This window comes from Schistocerca cancellata, chromosome 3, assembly GCF_023864275.1.
Source record: "Schistocerca cancellata isolate TAMUIC-IGC-003103 chromosome 3, iqSchCanc2.1, whole genome shotgun sequence".
Classification (NCBI taxonomy): domain Eukaryota; kingdom Metazoa; phylum Arthropoda; class Insecta; order Orthoptera; family Acrididae; genus Schistocerca; species Schistocerca cancellata.
In genome coordinates this window covers 809,854,937-809,878,872 of record NC_064628.1, presented here as the reverse complement: position 1 = coordinate 809,878,872, position 23,936 = coordinate 809,854,937, and the positions used below count along the sequence as shown (strand labels likewise).

General features: G+C 41.3%; 1 protein-coding gene across 1 annotated transcript in view; it reads right to left on the bottom strand.

Moving 5' to 3' along the window:
* The window catches only part of LOC126175875 (reticulon-4-interacting protein 1 homolog, mitochondrial), a 96,288-nt gene that overhangs the window by 19,490 nt on the left and 52,862 nt on the right, over window positions 1-23,936 (bottom strand). The window contains exons 2-3 of the mRNA XM_049922910.1: window positions 22,401-22,627; window positions 12,573-12,770 (exon numbers count right to left, since the gene is read on the bottom strand). Of these exons, the coding sequence (XP_049778867.1) occupies window positions 12,573-12,770; window positions 22,401-22,627 (425 nt within the window). The remainder of the gene's footprint in view (window positions 1-12,572; window positions 12,771-22,400; window positions 22,628-23,936) is intronic.

The window sequence follows — 23,936 nt, the reverse complement described above, 5'->3', positions numbered from 1 at the left end:
TGACTGTGTGTCATATTTGTCTCCAGTGATGCCAAAGGATTAAGGCAGACACAAATAAATGAAACAATATGACATGAAGCCACCATTACTTCATCTGTAATAGACCACAAAGCTGCGTACAAAATCCATGGACAGTTTCAATAGTAAATCAACAGTAACAGCCACAAGTGAAAACTGTTCTCTCTTTTTAAAGCTTGGAAAAATATTGTACACAGGTAGCTTTATTGAGTAACAGGACTTCTTGTGTTGCATGTCTTGCTTGTGGATGTTATTTCTGCTGTGTCCTGCTTTTTATGAATTCTACCTTCATACAACTTTCTCTCAAACACACAGAAATATAGCTGGTAGTGCTAAACTTAACTGAGTTAAGCTATAGTTATGAAGACAATGATAAAAATGATATACAACTACAAAGTTAACATTAAATCTCAAAATATTTTTAACAAAGGCTATATCATGTGGAAAAGGAATCTCCATGATCTCCTTCTTAAATGTACTAGGATAATTAAAAGAAGCTACTCACCAAGCGGCAGAAGGAGAAAACACACACATACACAGGTTGATGGCACTTGGTTGGGTTGGGTTGTTTGAGGGAAGAGACCAAACAGCGAGGTCATCGGTCTAATCGGATTAGGGAAGGACGGGGAAGGAAGTCAGCTGTGCCCTTTCAAAGGAATCATCCTGGTATTTGCCTGGAGCGATTTAGGGAAATCATGGAAAACCTAAATCAGGATGGCCGGACGTGGGATTGAACTGTCGTCCTCTCAAAGTTGGCACTGGGTCACAGTGCTGAATCTGTCATTTCACCATATCCCCACACATTTTTGATTGGCAACAAGTCTGGTGATCTGGTGGGCAAGGGCAAAAGGCTGACATCATGTGACATCAATAAGGCGCATGTTCGTGCAGCAACACGTGGTTGTGCATCATTTTTCTGCAAAATGTCACCTGGGGTGTTGTGCAGAAAGGATGTCATTCACATAGGTCACACTGGTCACAGTGCCCTGGACATGCACTAACTGTGATTTGTGGTTGCACCCAATAGCACCCCATGCTATGAGGCCTTCAATTGTTGCTGTGTGTCTTGTGCGAATACAGTCACTGTGATGCTGCTCTCCGTCTGCAGCAAACCAATATGCAGCCATCTTATTCAAACAAACAGAAACTGGATTCATCCAAAAACAACTATCTGATGCCACTCATGTCCCCAGTGATGTCATTCCATACACTATTGCCACCTAGTATGTTCATGCACATTCGCCAAAGGTAGGCAGAGAAATGGATGACATGCAAGTAACCTGTGCAAAAATAAATTGCAACAGGATGTCACCCCTCATAGTGTAAGATGTGTTAGACATGAGGAGGATGCACATCTCTCCTGCAATGCCATTTGGATGAGGTGTCAATCTTCTCGGAGGTTGGTGTGGGTGGTGCGACCTGATCCATTTTGCCATGTTCTACGCCCCTCCGTGAACCATTCTGCACACACATGTTGCACTGTCAAAACACTTCATCCCACAAGACCAGCAATTTCTCAGATGGATACTGTCTCACATGCCAATAACATGCCCTCTTTCAAACTCACTGATATGATGGTATGGTTCGCACATGTCTGTGAGGCATCCTCAATGTCTCCTCAAGTTACACTGATCCATTACTTTCGATCTGTAGTGACAACGAGAGCCACAGGCACATTTTACTGCATCATGATATTGATGTTGACCTTGAAACAATGGACCGAAATGGCTCAAATGCTGATCATTTCTGCAGAACATACTAATGTACATGTTCTGTGAATATGAACGTCCTATCTCTAATCATTCAAGATGTTCTCCTTTTTTTCTGAACATGAGTGTGTGTAAGGGGGAGGAAGAGAGGTGAAGGAAAAGGACTGGAGAGATTTATGAAAAGGGTAACATGCAAGACACAGACTACTACTAAATATTGTGCATGAATTAATAAGGGTGAAAAGCTAAGTGCACTGTATGCAGAATGGGGAAGGGGGGCTGGACAGACAGGTCAGAAAATGGAAACTATAGAAAACTAAAATGGAGTGAAGAAAGAAATAGTTACTGTGAAGAAATGCTGAGATGGAAGAAATTAATGTGAATTAAGGCCAGGTGGGTGGCCAAAACAAGAATATGTTGTAACACCAGTTCCACCTGCGAAGTCCTGAGAAACTGGTGTCTGCGGGAAGAATCCAAATGGCATGTGTGGTGAAACAGGCACTGAGGTCAGGACTGTCATGTTGTGTGGTGCATGCTCTTCAACAGGATATTGTGTGTTGCCAGTATACACCCCCCGGCTCTGCCCTTTCATTCTAATTGATAACTTGGTGGTACGCATGCCAATGTAAAAGGCCGAACAGTGTTTACATACGAGCTGCTATATGATTCGTGTCATTTCACATGTGGCTTTCACTTTGATAGCATATATTGTGCCAGTAACAGGGCCGATATAAGTGGTGATAGAAGGGTGCTTAGGGCAACTCTTGAAGCAGGGACAGTCACAGCGGTAGGAGCCATAGGGTAGGCAAGTTGGTGCAGAAGGAGTTTAGGGACTGACAAGGATACTGTTGAGATTGGGAGGGTGATGAAAGCTGTTCTGTGTGTGGTGGGCAAAATCTCAGACAGAATGGAACTAATTTAAGGGCATAATTTTAGGAAGTCATGGCCTTGTCGAAGTAGCTTATTAATACATTCAAGACTAGGGTCAGGATTTTTGGAGGGATTAGCAGCACCAGGATTAGATGTGACAGCCCAGGAAATCTGCTTTTGAACTAGGCTGATGGGGTAATTATGTTTGGTTGATTTGGGGAAGGAGACCAGACAGCGTGGTCATCGGTCTCATCGGATTAGGGAAGGATGGGGAAGGAAGTCGGCTGTGCCCTTTCAGAGGAACCATCCCGGCATTTGCCTGGAGTGATTTAGGGAAATCACGGAAAACCTAAATCAGGACGGCCGGACGCGGGATTGAACCGTCGTCCTTCCGAATGCGAGTCCAGTGTCTAACCACTGGGGTAATTATGTCCAGTGATGGCTGAGGTGAGGTTTTTCCGTCAAGAGACTGCATCTGAACAAATACGTTTGCCTTGAATGCCAAGGCTATAGGGAAGGGAATGTTTGACATGTAAGGGATAGCAACTGTCAAAATGCAAGTGCTGCTGTTTGATAGTAGGTTTAATGGGGACAGAAATGTGCAGCTTGCCTTCAGTGAGGATGAAATCAACATCAAGGAAAGCGGCATGGGACTTGGAATACAATCATTTGAAATTTAATTGGGAGAGAGCATGTGTTGACAGATTCCATAAATCTTTATCAGTTCTGCTCACCGTGAGTCCATATAGCAAAGATGACATCAATGTATTCAAACCAAACCAGGGGCTGAAGGGTTATGGATTCCAGGAATGCCCTCTCCAAGTGACCCATGGAAAGGTTGGCATAGGAAGGAGCTATCATGGTTCCCATGGTCATACCCTTGATCTGTTTGAACATATGTCTGCCCCCCCCCCCCCCCCAAATTTAAGTAATTGTTGGTAAGTATAAAGTCGATTAAGGTGAGCAGGAAAGATGTCATAGATTTAGAATCAGGTGGGTGCTGACTAAGGAAATGTTCAGAGCAGACATAGCATGCACATGGGGGATATTGGTAGAAAGGGAGGTGTGTATGTGTTTGCTTTGTTTTGGGGTGCAAAAACAACTAGGGTCATACAAGCCCATGTCATAACCATACAACACAAAGACAAAAAAAGAAGTTAAAAATGACTACACATTAAACCCAGTGGATGGAAGGAAAGACAGTTAAAAACAGGGACTTGGAGAAAAGTCCATTAAATATGCCATAGAGAAGCAGAGGTCCTGAACTAAAGATTAAATGTCCTTCATCATATTGCTACAGAGTAAAATGTGGTCAACAGCCCATGCGCCATTTGTTAAAACGGCCGATAACTCAGACAGCATAATTAGAACCTAAGTGGTTAAAAACAGGGCATTCTGTCAGGAAATGGCGAACTGTCAAATGGTGAGGGCCATGAGCACAAAGTGGTGAGGGAGCACCACTTAACAAATGGCGGTGGCTAAAAAGACAGTGCCCAATACGTAATCTGGCTAAAATGATCTAGCAGCAAGAGGGCTGAAGGAGGTTGTCCAAGCTACTGGGAGAGGTTTAATTCCCCTGAGCTTGTTCCCAAGAAGGGAGGACCAGTGGTGATGGCAAAGTGACACCACCTGCTGACAGACAGCAACACAAATATCATCAGAGGGAATGCAAGAACTAGCAGGCTGAGGTACAAGGAGTGCAGCCTTAGCAGCAGCATCAGAGACTTTATTTCCCGTCAGACCGACATGACAAGGGACCCCTATAAACATCACAGTGGCTCCATCAAGCATGAGCAAGTGACAGCTTTCCTGGACCCATTGAACTAAGGGATGGATGGTGTGCAGCATACAGAGGCCCTGAAGAGCACTGAGAGGGCCAGAGCAGAGGACACAATTGAAAAACCTGTGCCGACGGATGTACTGCACGGCCTGATACAAGGCGAAGAGCACCACTGTAAATACTGTGTGTGTTCCGGAAGCCAATACCGAAAAACATCGGTGCCAGTGACGAAGGCACACCCGATACCACGTTCAGTCCAAGAGTCATCAGTGTATACAAAGGTGCTATCGTGAAGTTCCGTGCGAAGATCGAGAAACTTGCGGCAATAGAGCACAGTTGCAGCAGTGTCCTTACGAAACAAATGAAAGCCAAGATGAACACGGACTGTCCACTAAGCCAAAGTGGTGAAGGGCTCACACCCACTGGGAAAGTAGCAGGTTGTGTGAAGTTACGCTGCTGGAGCAATAGCCGAAAATGAACTCTAGGTCGTAACAGAGAAGAGGGACATACCCCATACCGGCAATTAAAGGAGTCATTGAAGGAGGAGGCAGAGGATGGGTGGCCAAGCATGGCAGACAAATGGCATACATATCTTGCTGAGGAGGAAATCACAGTGGTATGACAGCAGTAGTTCAGGGGCTTCTGCATACAGATTCTCAACTGGGCTACAGTAAAGGTGCCAGTAGCAAACAGATGTCATGATGGTGGATAGTACTGACACTACGTAAGAGGGACAGACATGCAGATGCATAAACGAAACATCTCAGTCCAGTTTGGAATGGACAAGGGACCGATGCAAATGGAAGAGAGTGGCCTGATCTGCTCTCCGGGAAGTACCACTGAGGACACGTAGGACAATGAGGGACCACGTACAGCAGGCAGCCAGGTGAGACATGGGAGGACCAAGAAGATTTCATATCAAGTATGAGCCCCAGAAATTTCATAGTTTCAGAGTGAAGAGAAGGGCAACAGGCCCAAGATGTAAAGACAGTGAAAGAAACCAATTGTACCACCACAAATTTATAGAAACAGTTTTGTCAGTGGAAAAGCGAAAGCCATAGCCAATGCTCCACAAGTGAAGACCATCAAAACAACACTGAAGATGCCACTAAAGGAGACAAGTCCTTGGAGAAATACAATAGATGACAAAATTGTCAACAAAAAGGGAGCCAGAGATACCCAGTAGGAGACAGGCCATAACAGAGTTAATGGCGACAGCAAACAGTACAACGCTCAGGACAGAACCCTGAGGCTCACCATTTTCTTGGATAAATGTGTCTAACAAGGCAGAAACCACACGTACCTTGAAAACTTGGTGTTTTAAAAATTCCTGAAGGAAATAGGGCATGCAGCCATGGAAGCCCCACAAAGAGAGTACGGAGGATACCAGTCCTCCAGCAGGTGCTTTACACTTTCTCTAAATCAAAAAACACAGCCACAATCTGGTATTTCCACAGAAAACCATTCATGACATGGGTTGAAAAAGTGATGAGATGGTGAACTGCAGAACTGCAGGCTTGAAATCCACACTGTACAGCAGTTAGTAAATTACGAGACTTAAGCCAGGCATGAATCATATGTCCCACTAACCTTGCAATCACAGTGCTGACAGGAATGGGGGCAATAACTAGAAGGAAGGTGTTTGTCCTTACAGGGTTTAGGTATGGGTATGACAGTGGCTTCACACCAGCATCTGGAAAATGTGCCCTCTGCCCAGATGCAATTGTACTTATGAAGGAAATAGTGCTTGCCTGCAAGAGAAAGGTTTTGCAACATCTGAATGTGAACATTGTCTAGCCCTGGGGTGGAGGACCGGAATGAGGTGAAAGCATGATCTAGACCGGAATGAGGTGAGAGCATGATTTAGTTTCCTCATAGTAAAGGTGGCATTGTAGCACTCACGATTATGAGAAGAGAAGTGTATCGTCCAACCCCCCTCCACTCGTTTCCGATGGAAGAAAGTGTGGTGATACTGGCTGGAGCTCAAAATTTCCACAAGATAGTGGACCAAAACATTGGAGACAGCAGTAGTAATGTGTTGGAGATAGCAGTGGTCATGGCCTTGTCGAAGTAGCTGATTTATACACCCAAACCTAGGGTCAGGATTTTTGGAAAGATGAGCGGCACCACGATTGGATATGATGGCCTGGGACATCTGCTTTTGAACTAGGCTGATGAGGTAATTCCATCCAATGAAGGCTGACGTGAGAGTGATGGTGTATTGCCATCAAGAGTCTGCATCTGAACAAATATCTTTGCTTTGAATGCCAAGGCTATATGGAAGGGAATGTTTGACATGGAACTGGTGGCAACTGTCAAAATCCAAGTAATGCTGTTTGTTAGTATGTTTAACGTGGGCCGAAATGTGCAGCTTGCCTTTGGTGAGGATGATGGTTGGTTGGTTGGTTTGGGGAAGGAGACCAGACAGCGAGGTCATCGGTCTCATCGGATTAGGGAAGGATGGGGAAGGAAGTCGGCCGTGCTCTTTGAAAGGAACCATCCCGGCATTTGCCTGGAGCGATTTAGGGAAATCACGGAAAACCTAAATCAGGATGGCCGGACGCGGGATTGAACCGTCGTCCTCCCGAATGCGAATCCAGTGTCTAACCACTGCGCCACCTCACTCGGTTTTTGGTGAGGATGAGATCAACATAAAGGAAAGTGGCACGGGACTTGGAACACAATCATGTGAAATTTAATTGGGTGGGAGCATGTGTTTACAGATTCCATGAATTTTAATGGGTCAGCCTCACCATGAGTCCATATGGCAAGGATGTTGTCAACGTATCCAAACCAAATGAGGGGCTCAAGGCTTATGGACCCCAGGAAAGTCCTCTCCAAGTGACCCATGGAAAGGTTGGCATAGGAAGGAGCCACCCTGGTTCCCATGGCCATACCCCTGATCTGTTTAAACATATGTTTGCCCCACAAAGGTGAAGTAATTGCTGGGAAGTATAAAATTGATTAAGGTGAGCAGGAAGGATGTCACAAGTTTAGAATCAGGTGGGTGCTGACTGAGTAAATGTTCAGCAGCAGACACAGCATGTATATAGGGGATGTTGGTATAGAGGGAGGGGTGTGCTTGTTTGTTTCGTTATAGAGGACAAAAACAACTAGGGTCATGTGAGCCTATGTATAACCATAGAACACAAAGACAAAAAAATAAGTTAAGAACGACTACACATTAAACCCAATTGATGGGAGGAAAGATAGCTCAAAACAGGGACTTGGAGAAAGGTCCACAAAATATGTCATAGAGAAGTGGAGGTCCTGAACTAACCTTCATCATATTGCTACAACAGCTAAAAAGCAAAATGCGGTCAACAGCCCATGCGTCATTCATTAAAATGGCTCATAACTCAGATGGCAAACGTAACTAGAACTTAAATGGTTAAAAACAGGGCATTCCATCAGGAAATGGCAAACCGTCAAAAGTTGAGGGCAGTGAGCACAAAGTGGTGGGGGAGCATCACTTAACAAATGGCGGTGGCAAAAAGACATCATCTGTTTTATGGTCAGGCTGGAAATTTGGGGATGGATCTTGGTCCCAGAGAGCCACGTAATGGAAGAGGGAGTATAATTGTTAAAAGAAGTAGTAAATGAAATCCAGCTAGATTTTTTGCTATCCTGAATACCACCACAACACTAAGCACACAACATAACAAATGCAATTTGCTATCATAGGATGATGGTTAAAAATGTGGAGAGCACGTCTCTGCACGCAAATTGCTTCACGGCTTGCCTCAGCCCACCCAGGGACCGGGACACAGTACAGTAAAGAGGAAGTGTGAGAAATGGAATGTTCGGCAGTGGTAAGAATAATAGTTGTAAGATCTTATACCTGGTTATCACAACTAGGGAAAAGTTGTTGGTCGAAAGTCGCCAGTGAGGAGTAAAGCCTCCAGTCAGCCTTAGAAAGCTGTCATTTGGGTGTGCACATAGGTGGGGTAGGAGTCAGCAAATGGATAGCACATGGGAAATGGTCACTTGAAAATATGTCAGACAGAACGGACCACTCAAGATGATGGGCAAGCTGGGCAGCACAGAAGGAGAGGTTCAAAAGTGGAACAGGTGTGCATCGAGTCTGAAAGGAACGTGGGCGCTCTCATGCTGAGGTCAGCCAAGAGGGCACCTCTCAGACAGGTTCTGGGAGAGCCCCAAAGGAGATGGTGTGCATCACTGAGCAGCAGAAAGAGGTGAGGGAGTTGCCCAATAAGATGGAGGATGTCTGCCCTGATGACACTGAATGATAGAGGGATGTAAACAGTACAAAGGCAAAAGGTGAAGTGAGGAAGGAAAATGTGGACTGCAACAGCTTGAACCTGGGTAGTCAGGGAGGTGGTTTGACTATGAACCATCCTGGAAGAGCAGCACAACTGCCCCATGAGATGGAATGCTGTCCTTGGGGGAAAGGTCAAAGTGGACTGGAAAGAAATGCAAGAGCTCAAACCAGTCATCAGGACGCAATTTTGTTTCCTGGAGGCAGAAAACAAGCAGGCACTAATTCCAAGAGCAGCTGTAAGTTCTCTTTGTTGGATCCAAGGACATAAACTCTCCATTGGACGAGAGTCAAGACAAGGAGGGGGGAGGAGGGAAAAAATGAAGGGGTGTCACCTCAGTGTTTGCCGAGTGCCAGCCTTCAAAGACTCACTGCTGAAGGGGCGCAGAGGCTGGAAGAGCCTGCTCCATGAGATTTGCAGAGGCATTGGCATTCTCCCTCTGTTGGTCTGCAGAGTCCAGGGCAGAAAAACAGTTGGAGATGTGCACTGGCGACACAGAGTTCAGCTGGGTGAGGGTATCACATGGCGACACCGTCAGAGAGGATCTCCGACTCGGCGAAGGAGAGGACCGTTTGCCTTTTCTTGATTTCTTGGAGTCTTTCTAGTTGCCAGAGGAAAACTCAGACATTTGTTGGCTGGAGGGACATAAAAAGTCTTTGTGGGAGTATTCCTTCTGACCTTTCCGGCCTGCGAAGTGTGCAGCAGATGACTGTGCCCCACGAGGCGAAAGTTTGGTGGCTTGTTACACAGTTGGTAGAGGAAGATGGATTGCAACCATTACAACCGCAGTGCTGAATTTGAATTCGCATGTCTGCAGGGCCATTTCCTTCATGGTGTGGGATGCAGCAAGAACATACTGTAAGTGCTGGATGGTAGAAAACAGGGTTTTGGACTAGAAAACAACTTGCGAGCGACTGCGTAAGGCACTTTTTCCTTCACCCAGAGCTTCTGGACCCCCACTCATTGAGATACAAGAGACAATCTCGGGAGAAGGCTACATGATAGCCATTGCAATTGATACAGCAGAGAGTAGGAGGTGGACAACAGCCCCCGTGAGCATCCCTACCACAGGTTACACATTTGGCCAGGTGTTGACGGGGCATTCGAGTGTGGTTGTAATGATTACCCTGGTAGTAGCCCATCAGGTTTGGAATGTATGGTCAGACTTTGATAACTTCCTAGCCTGCTCTGATCTTTGACAGAAGCATTACTCTTTCAAAAGTGAGAAAAAGAGTGTGTGTGGGCACTAAGGATGCATCTACCTTTTTCATCTCCCAATGGATTGCAATGACACCCTGATCAGAAAGGTACACTTGGATTTCTGCTTTGTACAGAGCCTCAAGCAGCCTAGTGTAAATAACACCATGGGAAGAATTCAGCATCTGATGGACCTTGACATGGACTGGATAGCCATGGAGGAGCAAAGCTGCAAGTAGTTGTTGTTGTGCTTGAGTTTCAGAAGTAGTCTCCAAAAGCAAAGTGCTATTGTGTAAATGAGAGCAGGATTTCACAGGGCTGGTAATTGCATCAACACCTATCTGAACAATAAATGGATTTACCGTGGCAAAGGACTGACTGTCTTTAGTACATAAAACCCAAAGAACAGTAGTGCAGCTGGGGGAGTCTTTGAATCATGAGCTTCATTCCGTTTATGTTTAGTAGACATTGACTGTGAAGATGATTGGCTCACTGCGAGAAAATCTCTCACGATTTCCAGCATCTCTGATGGTGTGCTCCTTCCAACTGGGGGTGGGGGGGTAGAAGGGGGGGGGGGGTAGAAGGGGGTGCACCTGCCTTAGATGATTGTTCACATCTCCATAACACCTGACAGATGGACCAATTGACAATTTGGGAAGGTAGCAGCACAGGCAATCACCCCTCCCTGGGCCTAGCCTGTACCAAGGGGTACATGTGAACTCTGCCTCTCAACCCAGGGTTGGGAATTATGCATTAGCCAGCCAACTGTTACGTGATAGATGCATGGCCCGGGCTTCAGGAGCACACAGGGAGGAAGAGGGACCTCGAACACTGAAGTGGAGGAAGAATAGGAGAAGGGGAACAAAAAAGAAAAAAAGGAATGAAAAACAGTGGAGAGACTGTTCTGATGTCTGCTATTGAAAATGCAGAACACATTCCCAAAAACATCCCAAACACGTTCCCCAAGGGAGAGGAAAAAGAATAGCAAGATGATAGACATGCAGCACGGAAAGGGAAAGGCTGGGGGCCCATGGTACCAAAGCACGAACCCGCCACAGAGTGGTGAGACCCTGGGGGAAGAGGGAGGTGCCTCAATGGTGACAACAAAGTGTGTGTTGTGAATGAGATGGGCATGGATTTCAGATACTCTAAGGAATGGTTGATGTCTTTAACATAGGAGGGAAGTCTTCCTACTATAGTTTTCAGGTGTTCCTCAGCTAAGGCAGATATACATTTGGTGGCCACTTCAAAGCCGGCAACTATAGGACGTCATGATGATTGCGTTTCTGGATCTTAGCAATAAGGTAAAAGGTGGGGGTGCATTGTTTGGGTGGGGTATGAAGTTCTATAGATTGAGGTGTTTGTCCTTGTGAGGCACCTGAGGTTTTCAGGAAGGATTGCAAGTCAGTTTGTATCACAGGTATGGGATCTTGATGGTAGATGTTGTCTGTAAAAGTGTCAGACAACTGGGGAAGATTTTCACTTAGATACTCCCACCTATCACTTGCAGAGATAGATCCCTTGTCTGCTGGGCAGATGATGATGGAGTTACCAGCTTTTAGGGAATGAAGTTCTGCAGAGGACAGATTAGAGTCATGTTGTACGGATCTGAGGAAGGGTTGTGAAGCAATGCTGGATGTTAGGAATTCTTGGAAGGCTTGGAAGGGATGGTTTTGAGGTAGTGGTGGTGGATCAAGTTGGACTTTAGGTCAGAACTGTTCAAGGCAAGGTTCAGTGTCAGGTTTGGCATTGGAAATGTTTTGTTCATATTAATTTCTTCTGTCTCAGCATTTCTTCACATAACTATTCCTTTCTTCATTCCATTTTAGTTTCCTACGTCTTTCATTTTCTGACCTCTCTATTTTTTGCTGTCCCTGCCCCACCTCTATCACATAAATGCCTTAGCTTTTCATCCTTATTGACTTGTGGTCATGTTTTGGCAGTAATCTCTGTCTTGCATATTACCCTATATTCCACCTTTAAGCTCTAAGGTTTTCAAATCTCATCCTGTGTAGTCCCCAACAATCAGTCTTTCCTTCTCATCCCATCTGGCAAGACTCCCCCAACCGGGATTCTGACTTTTCCAAACTCTAACCATTGTCCTAAATCTCTCCAAGTCCTTTTTTTCATCCCTCTTCCTTTCCCTTCAACCCTTCTATCAGAAGAAGGATCCACTAGCTCTGAAAGCATGCATACAATATTTTTAATAAACGTGTGTTCTCCGTCCGCGACATGGTGGGTAGATTTTTTATCTATCCAATTACATTATATTGTCGAAAACTGCTTATAGGCAACAACTGATTTTTTCGTTAATATATTTAAATGTACTGTACATCCTTCTTGACTGTAGTTCTAGACAAATAACTCCTCCACTTACATGTTTTCTCTTCATTAGTCTTCCATTTTTGTCTTTTGATTTGCTCATAAATATGAAATATTGAGTCTCAAAGCATAATGGTAACTTAAGTACTGGTGGTCAATGTAAATTCACTATCATGTAATATGGTAGAATAAGCTGACAAAAATCCGTATCAGAGTGCTTTTAGTGAATAATGACATGCCTTCTCATAGTTTTAAAGATTTTCCAATAACTTATAGCCATTACTATAGTATTCAGAAAAGTAGCGTAATGATGATCCAAAAACAAAAGCAATTGTAGCTATAATAACATATTATTGTAAGACATAAAGCATTATTAAAATATGTAATCATAGTTACCTGTGTGCCCCATGCTTTTAACAGTTGCACAGCTACAGTGCCAACACCACCTGAACCTCCCAGAACTAAAACCCTCCTCCCATGTGCAGGTAAAAGAAACAAGTCTCCTGATATCTTGAGAGCTGACCATGCAGTTACACCAGTATATAATAATGATGCTGCCTCAACACGGTTCAGATTTCTTGGTTTCCTCTGCACCTAAAAATCCAGAAAGAAACAGCATACAGCACAAGAAAGAAACTGACCTAGCTGTTATGCTAAAAGTCTGATGCTAAATTTTCACAATGAAAACTCTATAAAACTCTACACAAGGCATAAGACAGCTATATTCTTTATGAAGTTCAATAGCATGGGCAGATTCATTACATCTATGCTCAACAGATCAGGGTGAACAAAATTTAGGACCATTAATCTCCATGTCTGTCTCATGTGTAGTTGAATATAATTTTTCAAATTTTGCAATGTGTTTCACTACACTTACTCTGAAGAATCATGAGTAAGATTGAAACCATTTACATTTACACTATACGCTTACAAGGAGACATCCCCCGTGGTGGGGATGACCTTTTGAAACCATCTATACAATGATTAAATTAAGGTCCCAGGTATCACACTCCTCAACCTTGATGGGCCCTTGGGTACAAGCAATTGACAAAAAAATTTCGGAATTTTGCACAACACTCTACAGCTTTAAAGAAGAATGTTATGCAGACTGGTTGTGTAGCACAATGGTTAATGTACAGTTCTCAAATGCAAATGGTTGTGTGTTGGAATCTCATCAGGTGCTTTGAATTTTTTTTTTATTTGTAAATCTTTATCAAAATGACTTTGATAGTTATTTTAATTCTATTAATTGGTTTACATGTATAAACTTTTACATTTGCTCTCATTTTTCTTCCCCTCATTCTTTTTCCACTGGGAATCTTTAGGCATGTGATTTTAATTATTTTTATGTATTAACTTTGATCTTATGTATTATGAATTAACTTTGATATTATTTCTGCCCTTTTATCATCCTATATTTTCATCCTTGTTATTGCATTCCTTATTTGTACTGCTCATTTTGCTCAATTTCACTTCACTTATAATTCCCTTTTTTCAATTAAATCTCCATCTGTGATATTTTGTCTATAGTGTAGTAAGAATTCCTGTTTGAAATATCTGTACAATGATTACTGCCCGAAAAAATTTACTTTTCGTACAGCAATGAAAAATATATTTTTGACACCATTGCACAGTCAATATAAATAGATTATTTTATGTTTTGTTTTTTAACTGACAGAGTAGCATTTTCAAATGTTCAAATATTATGAGGAACAAACAAAATAATTAAATCCACATGCACAAAAATTCCAAGTGGAAAAAAAAAAAAAAAAAGAGGAGGAAAAATGAGACCAAGTGGAAAAATTAATACATTGATTAAAATGACATGACAGAGGAACAGAAATGAAAAAGTTGAAAAAATGAATTGAATAAAAATATTGAAACAAGATTCGAACCCATAATCCTTTGAACGTGAGGATTGTATGTTAACCACTATGCTATGCAACCAGTATGTATAGCATTCCTTATTAAAACTACAGAAAATGTAAATATGGAAATTTTTTTCATTAATTACTCATAAACAAGGTGAATCATTGCAGGACCTTATCCTTCTTCACTATACAGATAGTTTCAAAAAGTAGACCCCAGCACCAGGTAGGACCTCTCCTTGCTAGACAATAACACACATTTATAAGAAATATTGTGTAAACTTTATGATTTTATATTTCTTCAGCATCTACACAATATTCTATTCCTGCACTGCATTTGTTTTTGCTTTTTGCAGCTCAGAGCATGCATCCTGTCACTTTTAGACAAACTATGATCACAATGGACAGCAACACAACATTCCTGTAACACTATTCCACTAAAGTTCATTTTGCAAATAGCTACAGGACACACAGTATCAATATCAACTGCCTATAATTGCATTTCTCTCTACCCCAGCCATCATCAATTACTTTACTGGCCAAATAGTAAAACTATTTTAGTTTCCTATTTCTTAATCTAAATCGCTCTTCACCTGCCTTAATTCAGCTACAGTACATCACTATTGTTTTGCTTTTGTTAATGTTCATCTTACCTCCTCCTTTCAAGACACTGTCCATTCTATTCAATCGCACTTCCAAGTCCTTTACTGTCTCTGACAGAATCACAATGCCATAGGCAAAGCTCAAAGTTTTTATTTCTTCTCCCAAAATTTTAATTCATTCTCCAAATTTTTCTTTGGTGTCCTTTACTGCTTGCTCAGTGTACACATTAAATATTGAGGAATAATAGATACTGCCTATAGGTAAATTAAAGAGGCCTTTGGAGGAAAGAGAAGCAGCTATATGAATATCAACAGCTCAGACGAAAAACCAGCACTAAGCAAAGAAGGGAAAGCTGAAAGGTGGAAGGAATATAGAGTGGCTACACAAAGGAAATGAACGTGATGGCAATATTACAAATAGGGAAGAGAAAGGAGATGATGTCGAGATAAGAAATATAATACTGCGAGAAGAATTTGATAGAGCACTGAAAGACCTAAGTTGAAACAAGGTCTCTGGAGGAGACGACATTCCCTCAGAACTACTGATATCCTTGGAACAGCTAGCCATGACTAAACTATTTTACTGGGTGTGCAAGGTGTACAAGACAGGAGAAATACCCTCAGACTTCAAGAAGAATATAATAATAATACCAATTCCAAAGAAAGCAGGTGTCTAAAGGTATGAATATTACTGAACTATCTGCTTAATAAGTCGATGTTGCAAAATGCTGACATGAATACTTTACAGAATAATGGGAAAACAGGAATAAGCCAGGCTCAGGGAAGAACAGTTTGTGCTCCAGTAAAAACTAGTGGTATACGAGACAATACTGGTCCTATGACTTATCTCAGAAGACATCTGCCTCAATAGCTGAGTGGTCAGTGCGGCAGAATGCTGGGCAAAGGGGCCCGGGTTCAATTCCTGACTGGGTCAGAGATTTTCTCCTCTCATCCTCATCGACATGCAAGTTGTCAAAGTAGTGTCAACTCAAAAGACTTGCACCGGGCGACCAGTCTACCCGACGAGAGGTCCAAGCCACACGACATTTCATTATTTATATTAGAAGAAAAGTTAAGAAAATGCAAACCTACTTTTGTAGCATTTGGAGATTTGGAGAAAGTTTTTGACAATGTTAAATTGAGTATGCTTTTGGAACATCTGAAGGTAGCAGGGATAAAATATAGATAGTGTAGAGTTATTTACAAGTTGCACAGAAACCAGACAGTAGTAGTAAGGCTCTAAGGACATGAAAGAGAAGCGGTGGTTGAGAAGGAAGTGAGACACGGGTACTGACAATGGGTGAAATAAAGAGGACAGAAAATGTACACACAACTGCCATAGAATCATTTCTGAAGAAGAGAAATTTCTTTACATTGAATATAATCTTAAGTGATAGGAAGTATTTTCTGAAGGTATTTTTCTGGAGTGTAGCCTTGCACGGAAGTGAAACGTGGATGATAAAACTGTTCAGACAAGAACAGAAAAGAAGTTTTTGAAATGTGGTGCTACAGTAGACTGCTGAAGATTAGACAATTAGACTGCATAACTAATGAGAAGGTAACACAATTGGCACACCTTGACTAAAGGAAGGGACTGGTTGGTAGAAAACATTGTCGGAAATAAAGGACTCATCAGTTTAGAGTTAAAGGGATGTGACGGGAAGGGTGAGGGGGGCAGGGGGTGAAAATTGTGGAGGGAGACCAAGAGATGAATACAGAAAGCAGGTTCAAATGGATGTAGGTTGCTGCTTGTACGGTATAGAGTGCTTTGGAGTGCTGCATCAAACCAGTCTTCAGACTGAAGATCATAGCAACAATTATATACTAATGAATTGTACTCTAGCTTGAATTTGACACCATAAGAATTCCAAAATGAAACTTTCACTCTGCAGCAGAGGGTGTGCTGATATGAAACTTCCTGGCGGATTAAAAGTGGGTGACAAACTGAGACTCGGTCCAGCACACAGCTTTAATCTGCCACGAAGATTCACTGTGAGAATTATTATGTGTAACAGAATTTATCTATATTTCTTCATGGCATCAGTCTCACCATGTCAACTTTTGAGAACGAATAATTTGGAAAATAAATTAATTTACATCTTCAGGGTGTGAGGAATGTGATAAAATGTACCCAAAACATTCCACTATTAATAGGAACAACAGCAAGTTCAGGTATGAGGGTTGAATGGAAAGTAATGCCTCCACTTTAGTTAATTGGGTTTCGATGGGAATATTTTAATACATCAAACACAGAAATAATCCTTAGAATGTGATCTTTAACTGCCAATATTCACCTTTCCACATAATCACCAGCCAAATTGGATATATTTCTGCCAATGATGAACAAGTTTTGTGAAGCTGTCACAGAAGAAGTCAACACTCTGTTTCCGCAACCATAGTCTCACAGCTATCTCAACGTCTTCATCAGAAGAATAATGATGTCCCCGGAGATCGTCTTTCATTTTTGGGAACGGATGGAAGTCAGATGTTGCTAAATCCAGACTGCATGGAAGGTGCAGTATGGTGGTGAGATTCAGTCTCTGAAGTTCTGCTGTGGTGGCATGTGAAGTGTGTGGTTTGGCATTGTCATGCTGCAGGAAAATGTTTCCCTTTTCCTTTTGGATCCTTGTTAGTCGTCGTTTCAGAGTTCGCAGTGTTGTAATGTATTGCTTTGAATTTATTGTTGTTCTACGATCAAGGAAATCAACATGGATAACACCATCTGCATCCCAGAACGCTGTGGCCATGATTTTTCCAGCTGAGGGTTGCGTCTTGAATTTCTTTTTTTGGGCCAAGTCTTTGTGTCAATATTCCATAGACTGACATTTCGTCTCCGGATCATAATGGAGTACCCACATTTCGTCTCCTGTCACAATTGAATGGAGAAAGGCATCACCTTCATTCTCATAACGCGAGAGGAGTTTCTGGCAAATTTCAAGCCTGCGCGCTTTCATTTCAGGAGTCAGCATCCAGGGCATCCATTGTGCACAGATCTTTCGATAGCCAAGCAAAATGATAATGTGGCCAACACATTTTTATGAAATGCCGATTGTGTTTGCAATGTTTCTCTGAATGATATGACAATTGTCGTGAATCAACCTGTCAACATTTTGGTTGTGAAACTCAGTAATTGCTGTCATGGACATCCAGCTCTTTGTTTGTCACGCAGGTCAGATGTTGCCGCCTCAACAACTTTAAACTTACTCGCCCAATGACACACAGTACTCACATCCACACAATCACCATAAACTGCTTTCATTCTCTGATGAATCCCCTTTGGGGTGACAACTTCTGCTGTCAAGAATTCAATGACTGCACGTTGCTTCAATCGCACTGACCGATCGTCTGTGCAGCATTCCATACTTTACACTGTAACAACACAATGGTTCAATGTTAAGGCTTCCCGCCAAGTGGAGATGTAGAGATGAGGCTATGGAACAAGCCAGAACCTGCCGCATACCAATGCTGCCAAATGTTGAAGAGCTACGAAAGGGGAGGCATTACTTTTCAGTCAACCCTCGTACCAACACTGAGGTATTTGATTTACAGACTTACATGCTGCCTGAAAGATTTCTTTGATGTCTCAAACAAATATGACCAGTCTAATATGAATATTTGTTTGGTAGTATGCTGATTGCTGGAGATTCCTTTATGAAAGGACACAATCCTCCTCATAATCATCAGTAGGTGGCTGATAAGCAACAAGGTGACAGCTTCAGTTAATTACCATATTCGCTTTGCTGCCAAGACTTGAATTCTATTAAATATCGTAAGCAGCCACTTGGAAGATGTATGCCATGTTGGCCAGAAAATTACCGGCTGTGGAAGAACAGGAAAACATCATTCTTGAGGTGGGGTAAAATATGTATCAGAAACTCATCAATAATTTTGCTAAATGAATGTCAAAGAGGCACAAATCAGAACTGTGCACTTAAAGTTGGCACACATTATATCAGAGGGTAAAAACTACAGCTGCTTCTTCCAGTCAAACTATGTCTTTCTTGCAAAAAAGTGCTATCTTAGTTTTTGTGCCTTACAGACAAGCATTACATACCACTTACATCACAATACTTTACTACATTTGAAAGCATAGTCTCAAGTATCTATCACAATAGAGCCTAATTTTTCCATAGTACATTATCTACATCCTCTGTTTCACTTATCATGTGAGTATCACTCCTCCTCCCTTTTCCATCTTACATTTTCACCTGTGTCAGTTTTTGCTGGTAATTGTGACACACGCTGCAAAGAAGTCTTTGACTTTGTCACCCCTCTCAATATGGCAACCCAAGTAGCTGTTACTAATTGTAATAAATTCTGTATAGAAATCTTACAGCTGTGGCAGCTGCTCTTAGGTCAGCACTTCAAATGGTGGCTTGTTTCACTTGGGAACTAAAATGACCCTGTGGGTGGGTGAGGGAAAAAATGAGGCCGGGAGCAGGAGGGACGATTGATGAAATGTGGTTGACGGCTCGGAGAGAGGCAGCAAGTGCTTGAGGAAGGAATGAGACACAGAGACACTGGAACCAATGAGTTCGTGAAACACACAATGACAAATGATGTGAGACAGTGGATTGGGAAGGAGTGGCAGAACAGAGGAAGGGGAGAATGTGGGGAAGGAGGTCAGCAGAGACTGAGGGCCATAGGATTACGAGAATGACATACGTGTTGCAAAAATAACTCTCATCTACATAGTTCAGTAAATATGGTTGTGGACAGAAGGCTCCAAATGGTATGGGTTGTGAAGAAGGTACTGAAATTGACCAAGTTCTGTTCAGCAGTGTGTTGTGACACTAAGTGGTCAACTCTGTTCTTGACCACAGTTTGTCGGTGGCCATTCTTTTGGGTGGACAGTTGGTGGTCATGCCCACATAAAATGGTGTGCATAATAAACTAAAGCAGAGCTGGCATATAACATGGCTGCTTTCACAGGCGACCTGGCCTCAGACGGAATAACAGAGTTGACCACCCAGCAGCAGAATACACTGCTGAGTACAACATGCTAGATTTCAATGGCTGCTTCACTATCCATGTCATCTGGATTCCTCCCCCACAGTACCAATGACTCTGAACTACATAGATGGGAGTTATCCTTGAAACACATACTTTGTTCCCGTAATCCTCCTGGCATCTATCTCAGCTAACCACTTGCACCCACATCTTCTTCTCCATAGTTACCCCTTCCCCTCTTCTATCAATTCCTCCCAATCCACTCCCCTATATTATTGACCTCATATGCTGCACAAACTCTCAGGTTTCAATGTCCATGTGTCTCATTCTTATTCAATGATCTCGCTGCCTCTCCCTTTCGCATTCCTATCTCATATACCTGCTGCTTCCTGCCAAGCCCTTCTCGTGTTGAGTGGATGATGAGCACATGAACAACACAGAAATTGTTGCTTGAAATACTCATTGTCCCAGCCAGCCGAAACACTATGTGTGTTCTCTTTCTTTGTTGGTTCTAAGAAAGGATGTTGCCATAAAACTAAAACAATTTTTGTAGCACTTAATTCCATCCATGCACCTATTCAATTCACAATGGAAATAAGAAAAGATGGGCACCTCCAGTTTTTGGACATTCTTGTTCATGATAATGTTTAAAATACAGTAACAAATGCAATAAATTGCAAACCCACACACAAAAATATATATTTAAATGCCAGCAGTTCCCATTCCCTTCACAAACTACTAGTGCCCTGAAAATTTTGGTACATAAGACACAGAGTGTCTTAGGTAAGGAGACCCCACACTCTACACGGTGACAGATAATTTTAGAACTGGGGCAGCCACAGCTGGAATAGTTATACATGATTGCTTGAAATTCATACATTAAATAGCTTTTTTTTTCAAATTTTAAATTTTATTAGTTTTAACACATATATTTTTTTTAAAAAAACTGTTCACTGTGTGAATTATCAAGTCTACAGGATATGAGCAAGCAAACCTTAGAAATGAATGGATGTTCCCAGGATCAGATTTGCACTGCATTTCATGTGAAATCAAGTTACATACACCGGAAGATGAAGATGATACTTTCTGCCCTTCTATGAAGACTGCAATGCTGATCAGCTGTCTGATGAATGACTCGTTCCTTCTGAAGGTGTGTACCTTATAGAAGTTATGGCAGTTCATATACTGATATTGGCCAAATGATATAAACTGTTCCTGAGAAACACACTGAACACCAATGGTACACCTTCTTGCAATAACCAGACAAATCAGCAGTGGCAGAATGTTGTACAGATACGGGCCACTTTATAAACTAAAACAACATTAGGATTTTAGCTTTCATTTCATTAGTTAAAGGGAATTAAGGATATTTGATTAGTGGTACATTCAATAAACCACATGGAATCAGATGCTCAATATAATTAAATTGCAGAGAAGTTGCCAGAGTGTTGCTGCCACATCAAGTACATAAAGAAGGAGCACTTTCTCAACCTGCTACAGAACAAGCATCTACAAGATATACCACTTCACCACTCAGTGTCACTGTGGTAGATCATAAAAGGCTGCTCTTGGTATATGATATCATTATCTTGGCTCAGTACACGGATGGGCAGCGGATACATGGCCAAAATATCAGTGGAAGAGTTGAAACCCACATGGTTGCAAGCTCAAAATTTAGTAGAAAGTTATTTTTTATGTTATTTATGAACCTGCTAACTACTCAACACTTCAACTACAAAGCCCATGATTATCTTTACTTTTTTCATTACATCCAAAACCCTAGTGAAATATTTGGTGGTAATGTGGCTGTGTATGAAAATGATATGTTAGGCAGCAGTGTAGACAACAAGTTACAACAATGGTGAGGGGAAAACTACACCTAAAGTGTACCTAACATATGAATGATAGTAAAACCATTAATCATATCTTTCTATTGAGCGTCAGTTTTCCTTGTCCAATTGCCCAAAACTGCAGAAAAATTGTATGGTGCTATGAACAACTCATAATACATTTAAAGCTGAGCAAAGTAACAGTCTCATCTCAACTGATCTTTGTGACTATTAAATAAATTTTTAATTAACTTTGAAATTTTGGACACAGTAGTCACATGTGCGTGAGTCTGCTTGCTTGTGTGAATGTATTTGCGTTTTCTTTTCTGAAGAAAGTGTTGGCCAAAAGTTCAATGTGTAACATTCTTTTCATTGGGCTTGTCTGCAGCTCAACTTGTCATCTATAGGGTGAGTAGTAATTTAGGTGAGTACTAATCTATCCTTTTCATAATACTGTTGATATTCCAACCTGGACTTTCCATTGTTTAAATTACTATATTTGCAATACAACCTAATGTTGAATAAGCAAAACATATTTTCTAATAAGAAAATTATAGATAATCAGCAAGTGCTGTTCTATTGGTTCATAAAGCATATCCACTGTTCATAAATTATGCAATCTGTTTCTGAACTTGATGAAACAAAATTTAGCCAAAATCCTGGTTTATGACTGCATAAAAGTCTGTAACAATAGATAGAAAATCCCTATCTAAATTAACAGCTTACTGAACCAATACTTTTCTGAAAAATTTGACAATAACTTCAGTGCAATGTGTGATTTTTCTCAGTGATAAGCCTGATGATACTTTTCAGTTTTCCTGCTGAGCTGATAATTCAATAGATTCACAGTTCAAAGAAATATATTTTGGTAAAGTTTAGAAAAGAACACACATTAATATTATCACACAACACGTATACATAAGGTTACATTCTTATTCTTTCATTAGCATCATTATTTTACAGTGTACTTGATACCAAAGAACTTGGGGCAACAATCCTCTGAGCATGGCTTCCTTGCCTATGTGGTGGTAGTACACCCCATACTTCATCTCCGATACTCAGATGACGAACACCTAAGCCTTTGTATTCCACAGTACCGCAGAAATCCCGTCCAAGAGTCAGTGGAAATTCTATTACAGGAGTAGAAAAATCACAGCTCTCCACTTGACGCATTTTATTTAGCAATACTGACCCATAACCACCTGAAAAAAGGTGAAATAATTCCATGTTACTGTATTATATTTTATAATATATACAATCAGTGCTCGATTTGTGATTGTATGCACTTGTACACTGTACTGGTACATCTGACAAGTAAAATATCAGAACCACAGATTTTGAATGTGGTACGCTAGAACTTCTGATGTGAGGGAAGTGATGTACAACAAAAGTTGTATGTATCCACACAATCCTCAGAAAAGTGTTAAAATAACGTTTTAAGAAATCTAAATTTCAAAAACACCCTCTGAAGGTCACAGTAATATTTTTTATTTTTTTTTTTTTTACAAATCAAGCATTGCATACAACAACAAAACAGTGTTACTCTTCTAAAGAAGTCTGTTGTCTCAGTACTTCTTCCACATTAGCATAAAATTGCAAGCAATTGTGGGGTCAGAAGGATGTGGGTAAGGAATACAGTGCTATCAGCCCTTCAACACATAGTTTGATAATATCATTAATTGTGTGAAATAAGCAAAATATTTAAGCAAATATAAACACTTTTGAGAAATATTCTTTCAATACTTTTTTGCTCACAGTTAACATATGTAACATCCATCGAGTGGAATGTTTTACCAAATCCAAGTCTTCATGTAGGACACGATTAGTTTTGCAACAGCAGCAAACTTGTTTACATTGAATAGCTGCATATTAAATACAGAACTGAGAATCGTTACATTTGGTGATGTAGAGGCATACCTAAATTCTGAAAACCATTTTCTAACTCTGAAAAACAAAGGGTAAAAACCATTTAATGTCAATTACATCTCATTTTACACTTGTGTGCAAACCTTGTTAAAGGAAGTAAGTTATTCCAGCTCATAATTCAATTTTATCTTATTTTCTCAAAAATGGTAACATTTGATTGTTCATGCAACATTACAAACAAGCAACTTAATTATTATCTCAGAAGTTTCACAGCATACCACTTAAAAAATTGTACTTCGATTTGATACTTCTATAAAACCTCAAGATTACCAAACACTAGGCTGTTCGTCCAAAAGAAAGCAAGAAAGTGAATGACATGGAAGGTAGTAGTGTAAGATGAAGTCCAAGGATTAAGACAGCTACAGCACATTGTGGCACTTCTTAAGCTAAAGAAAGATCACCATGATATCAATATATTGATGTATATTCCTTGATATTATGTAATTACTATATCTGTTTTCCATCACTCATCACATGAAGGTAATCTAGCTGCCCTTATGATGACTTTACCGGCCAAGTGTAGACCAACATCAAAATGCGCTAGCTAGCTTCCCTTCCATGTCGTTGCAAGGAGACCAAGTGGAA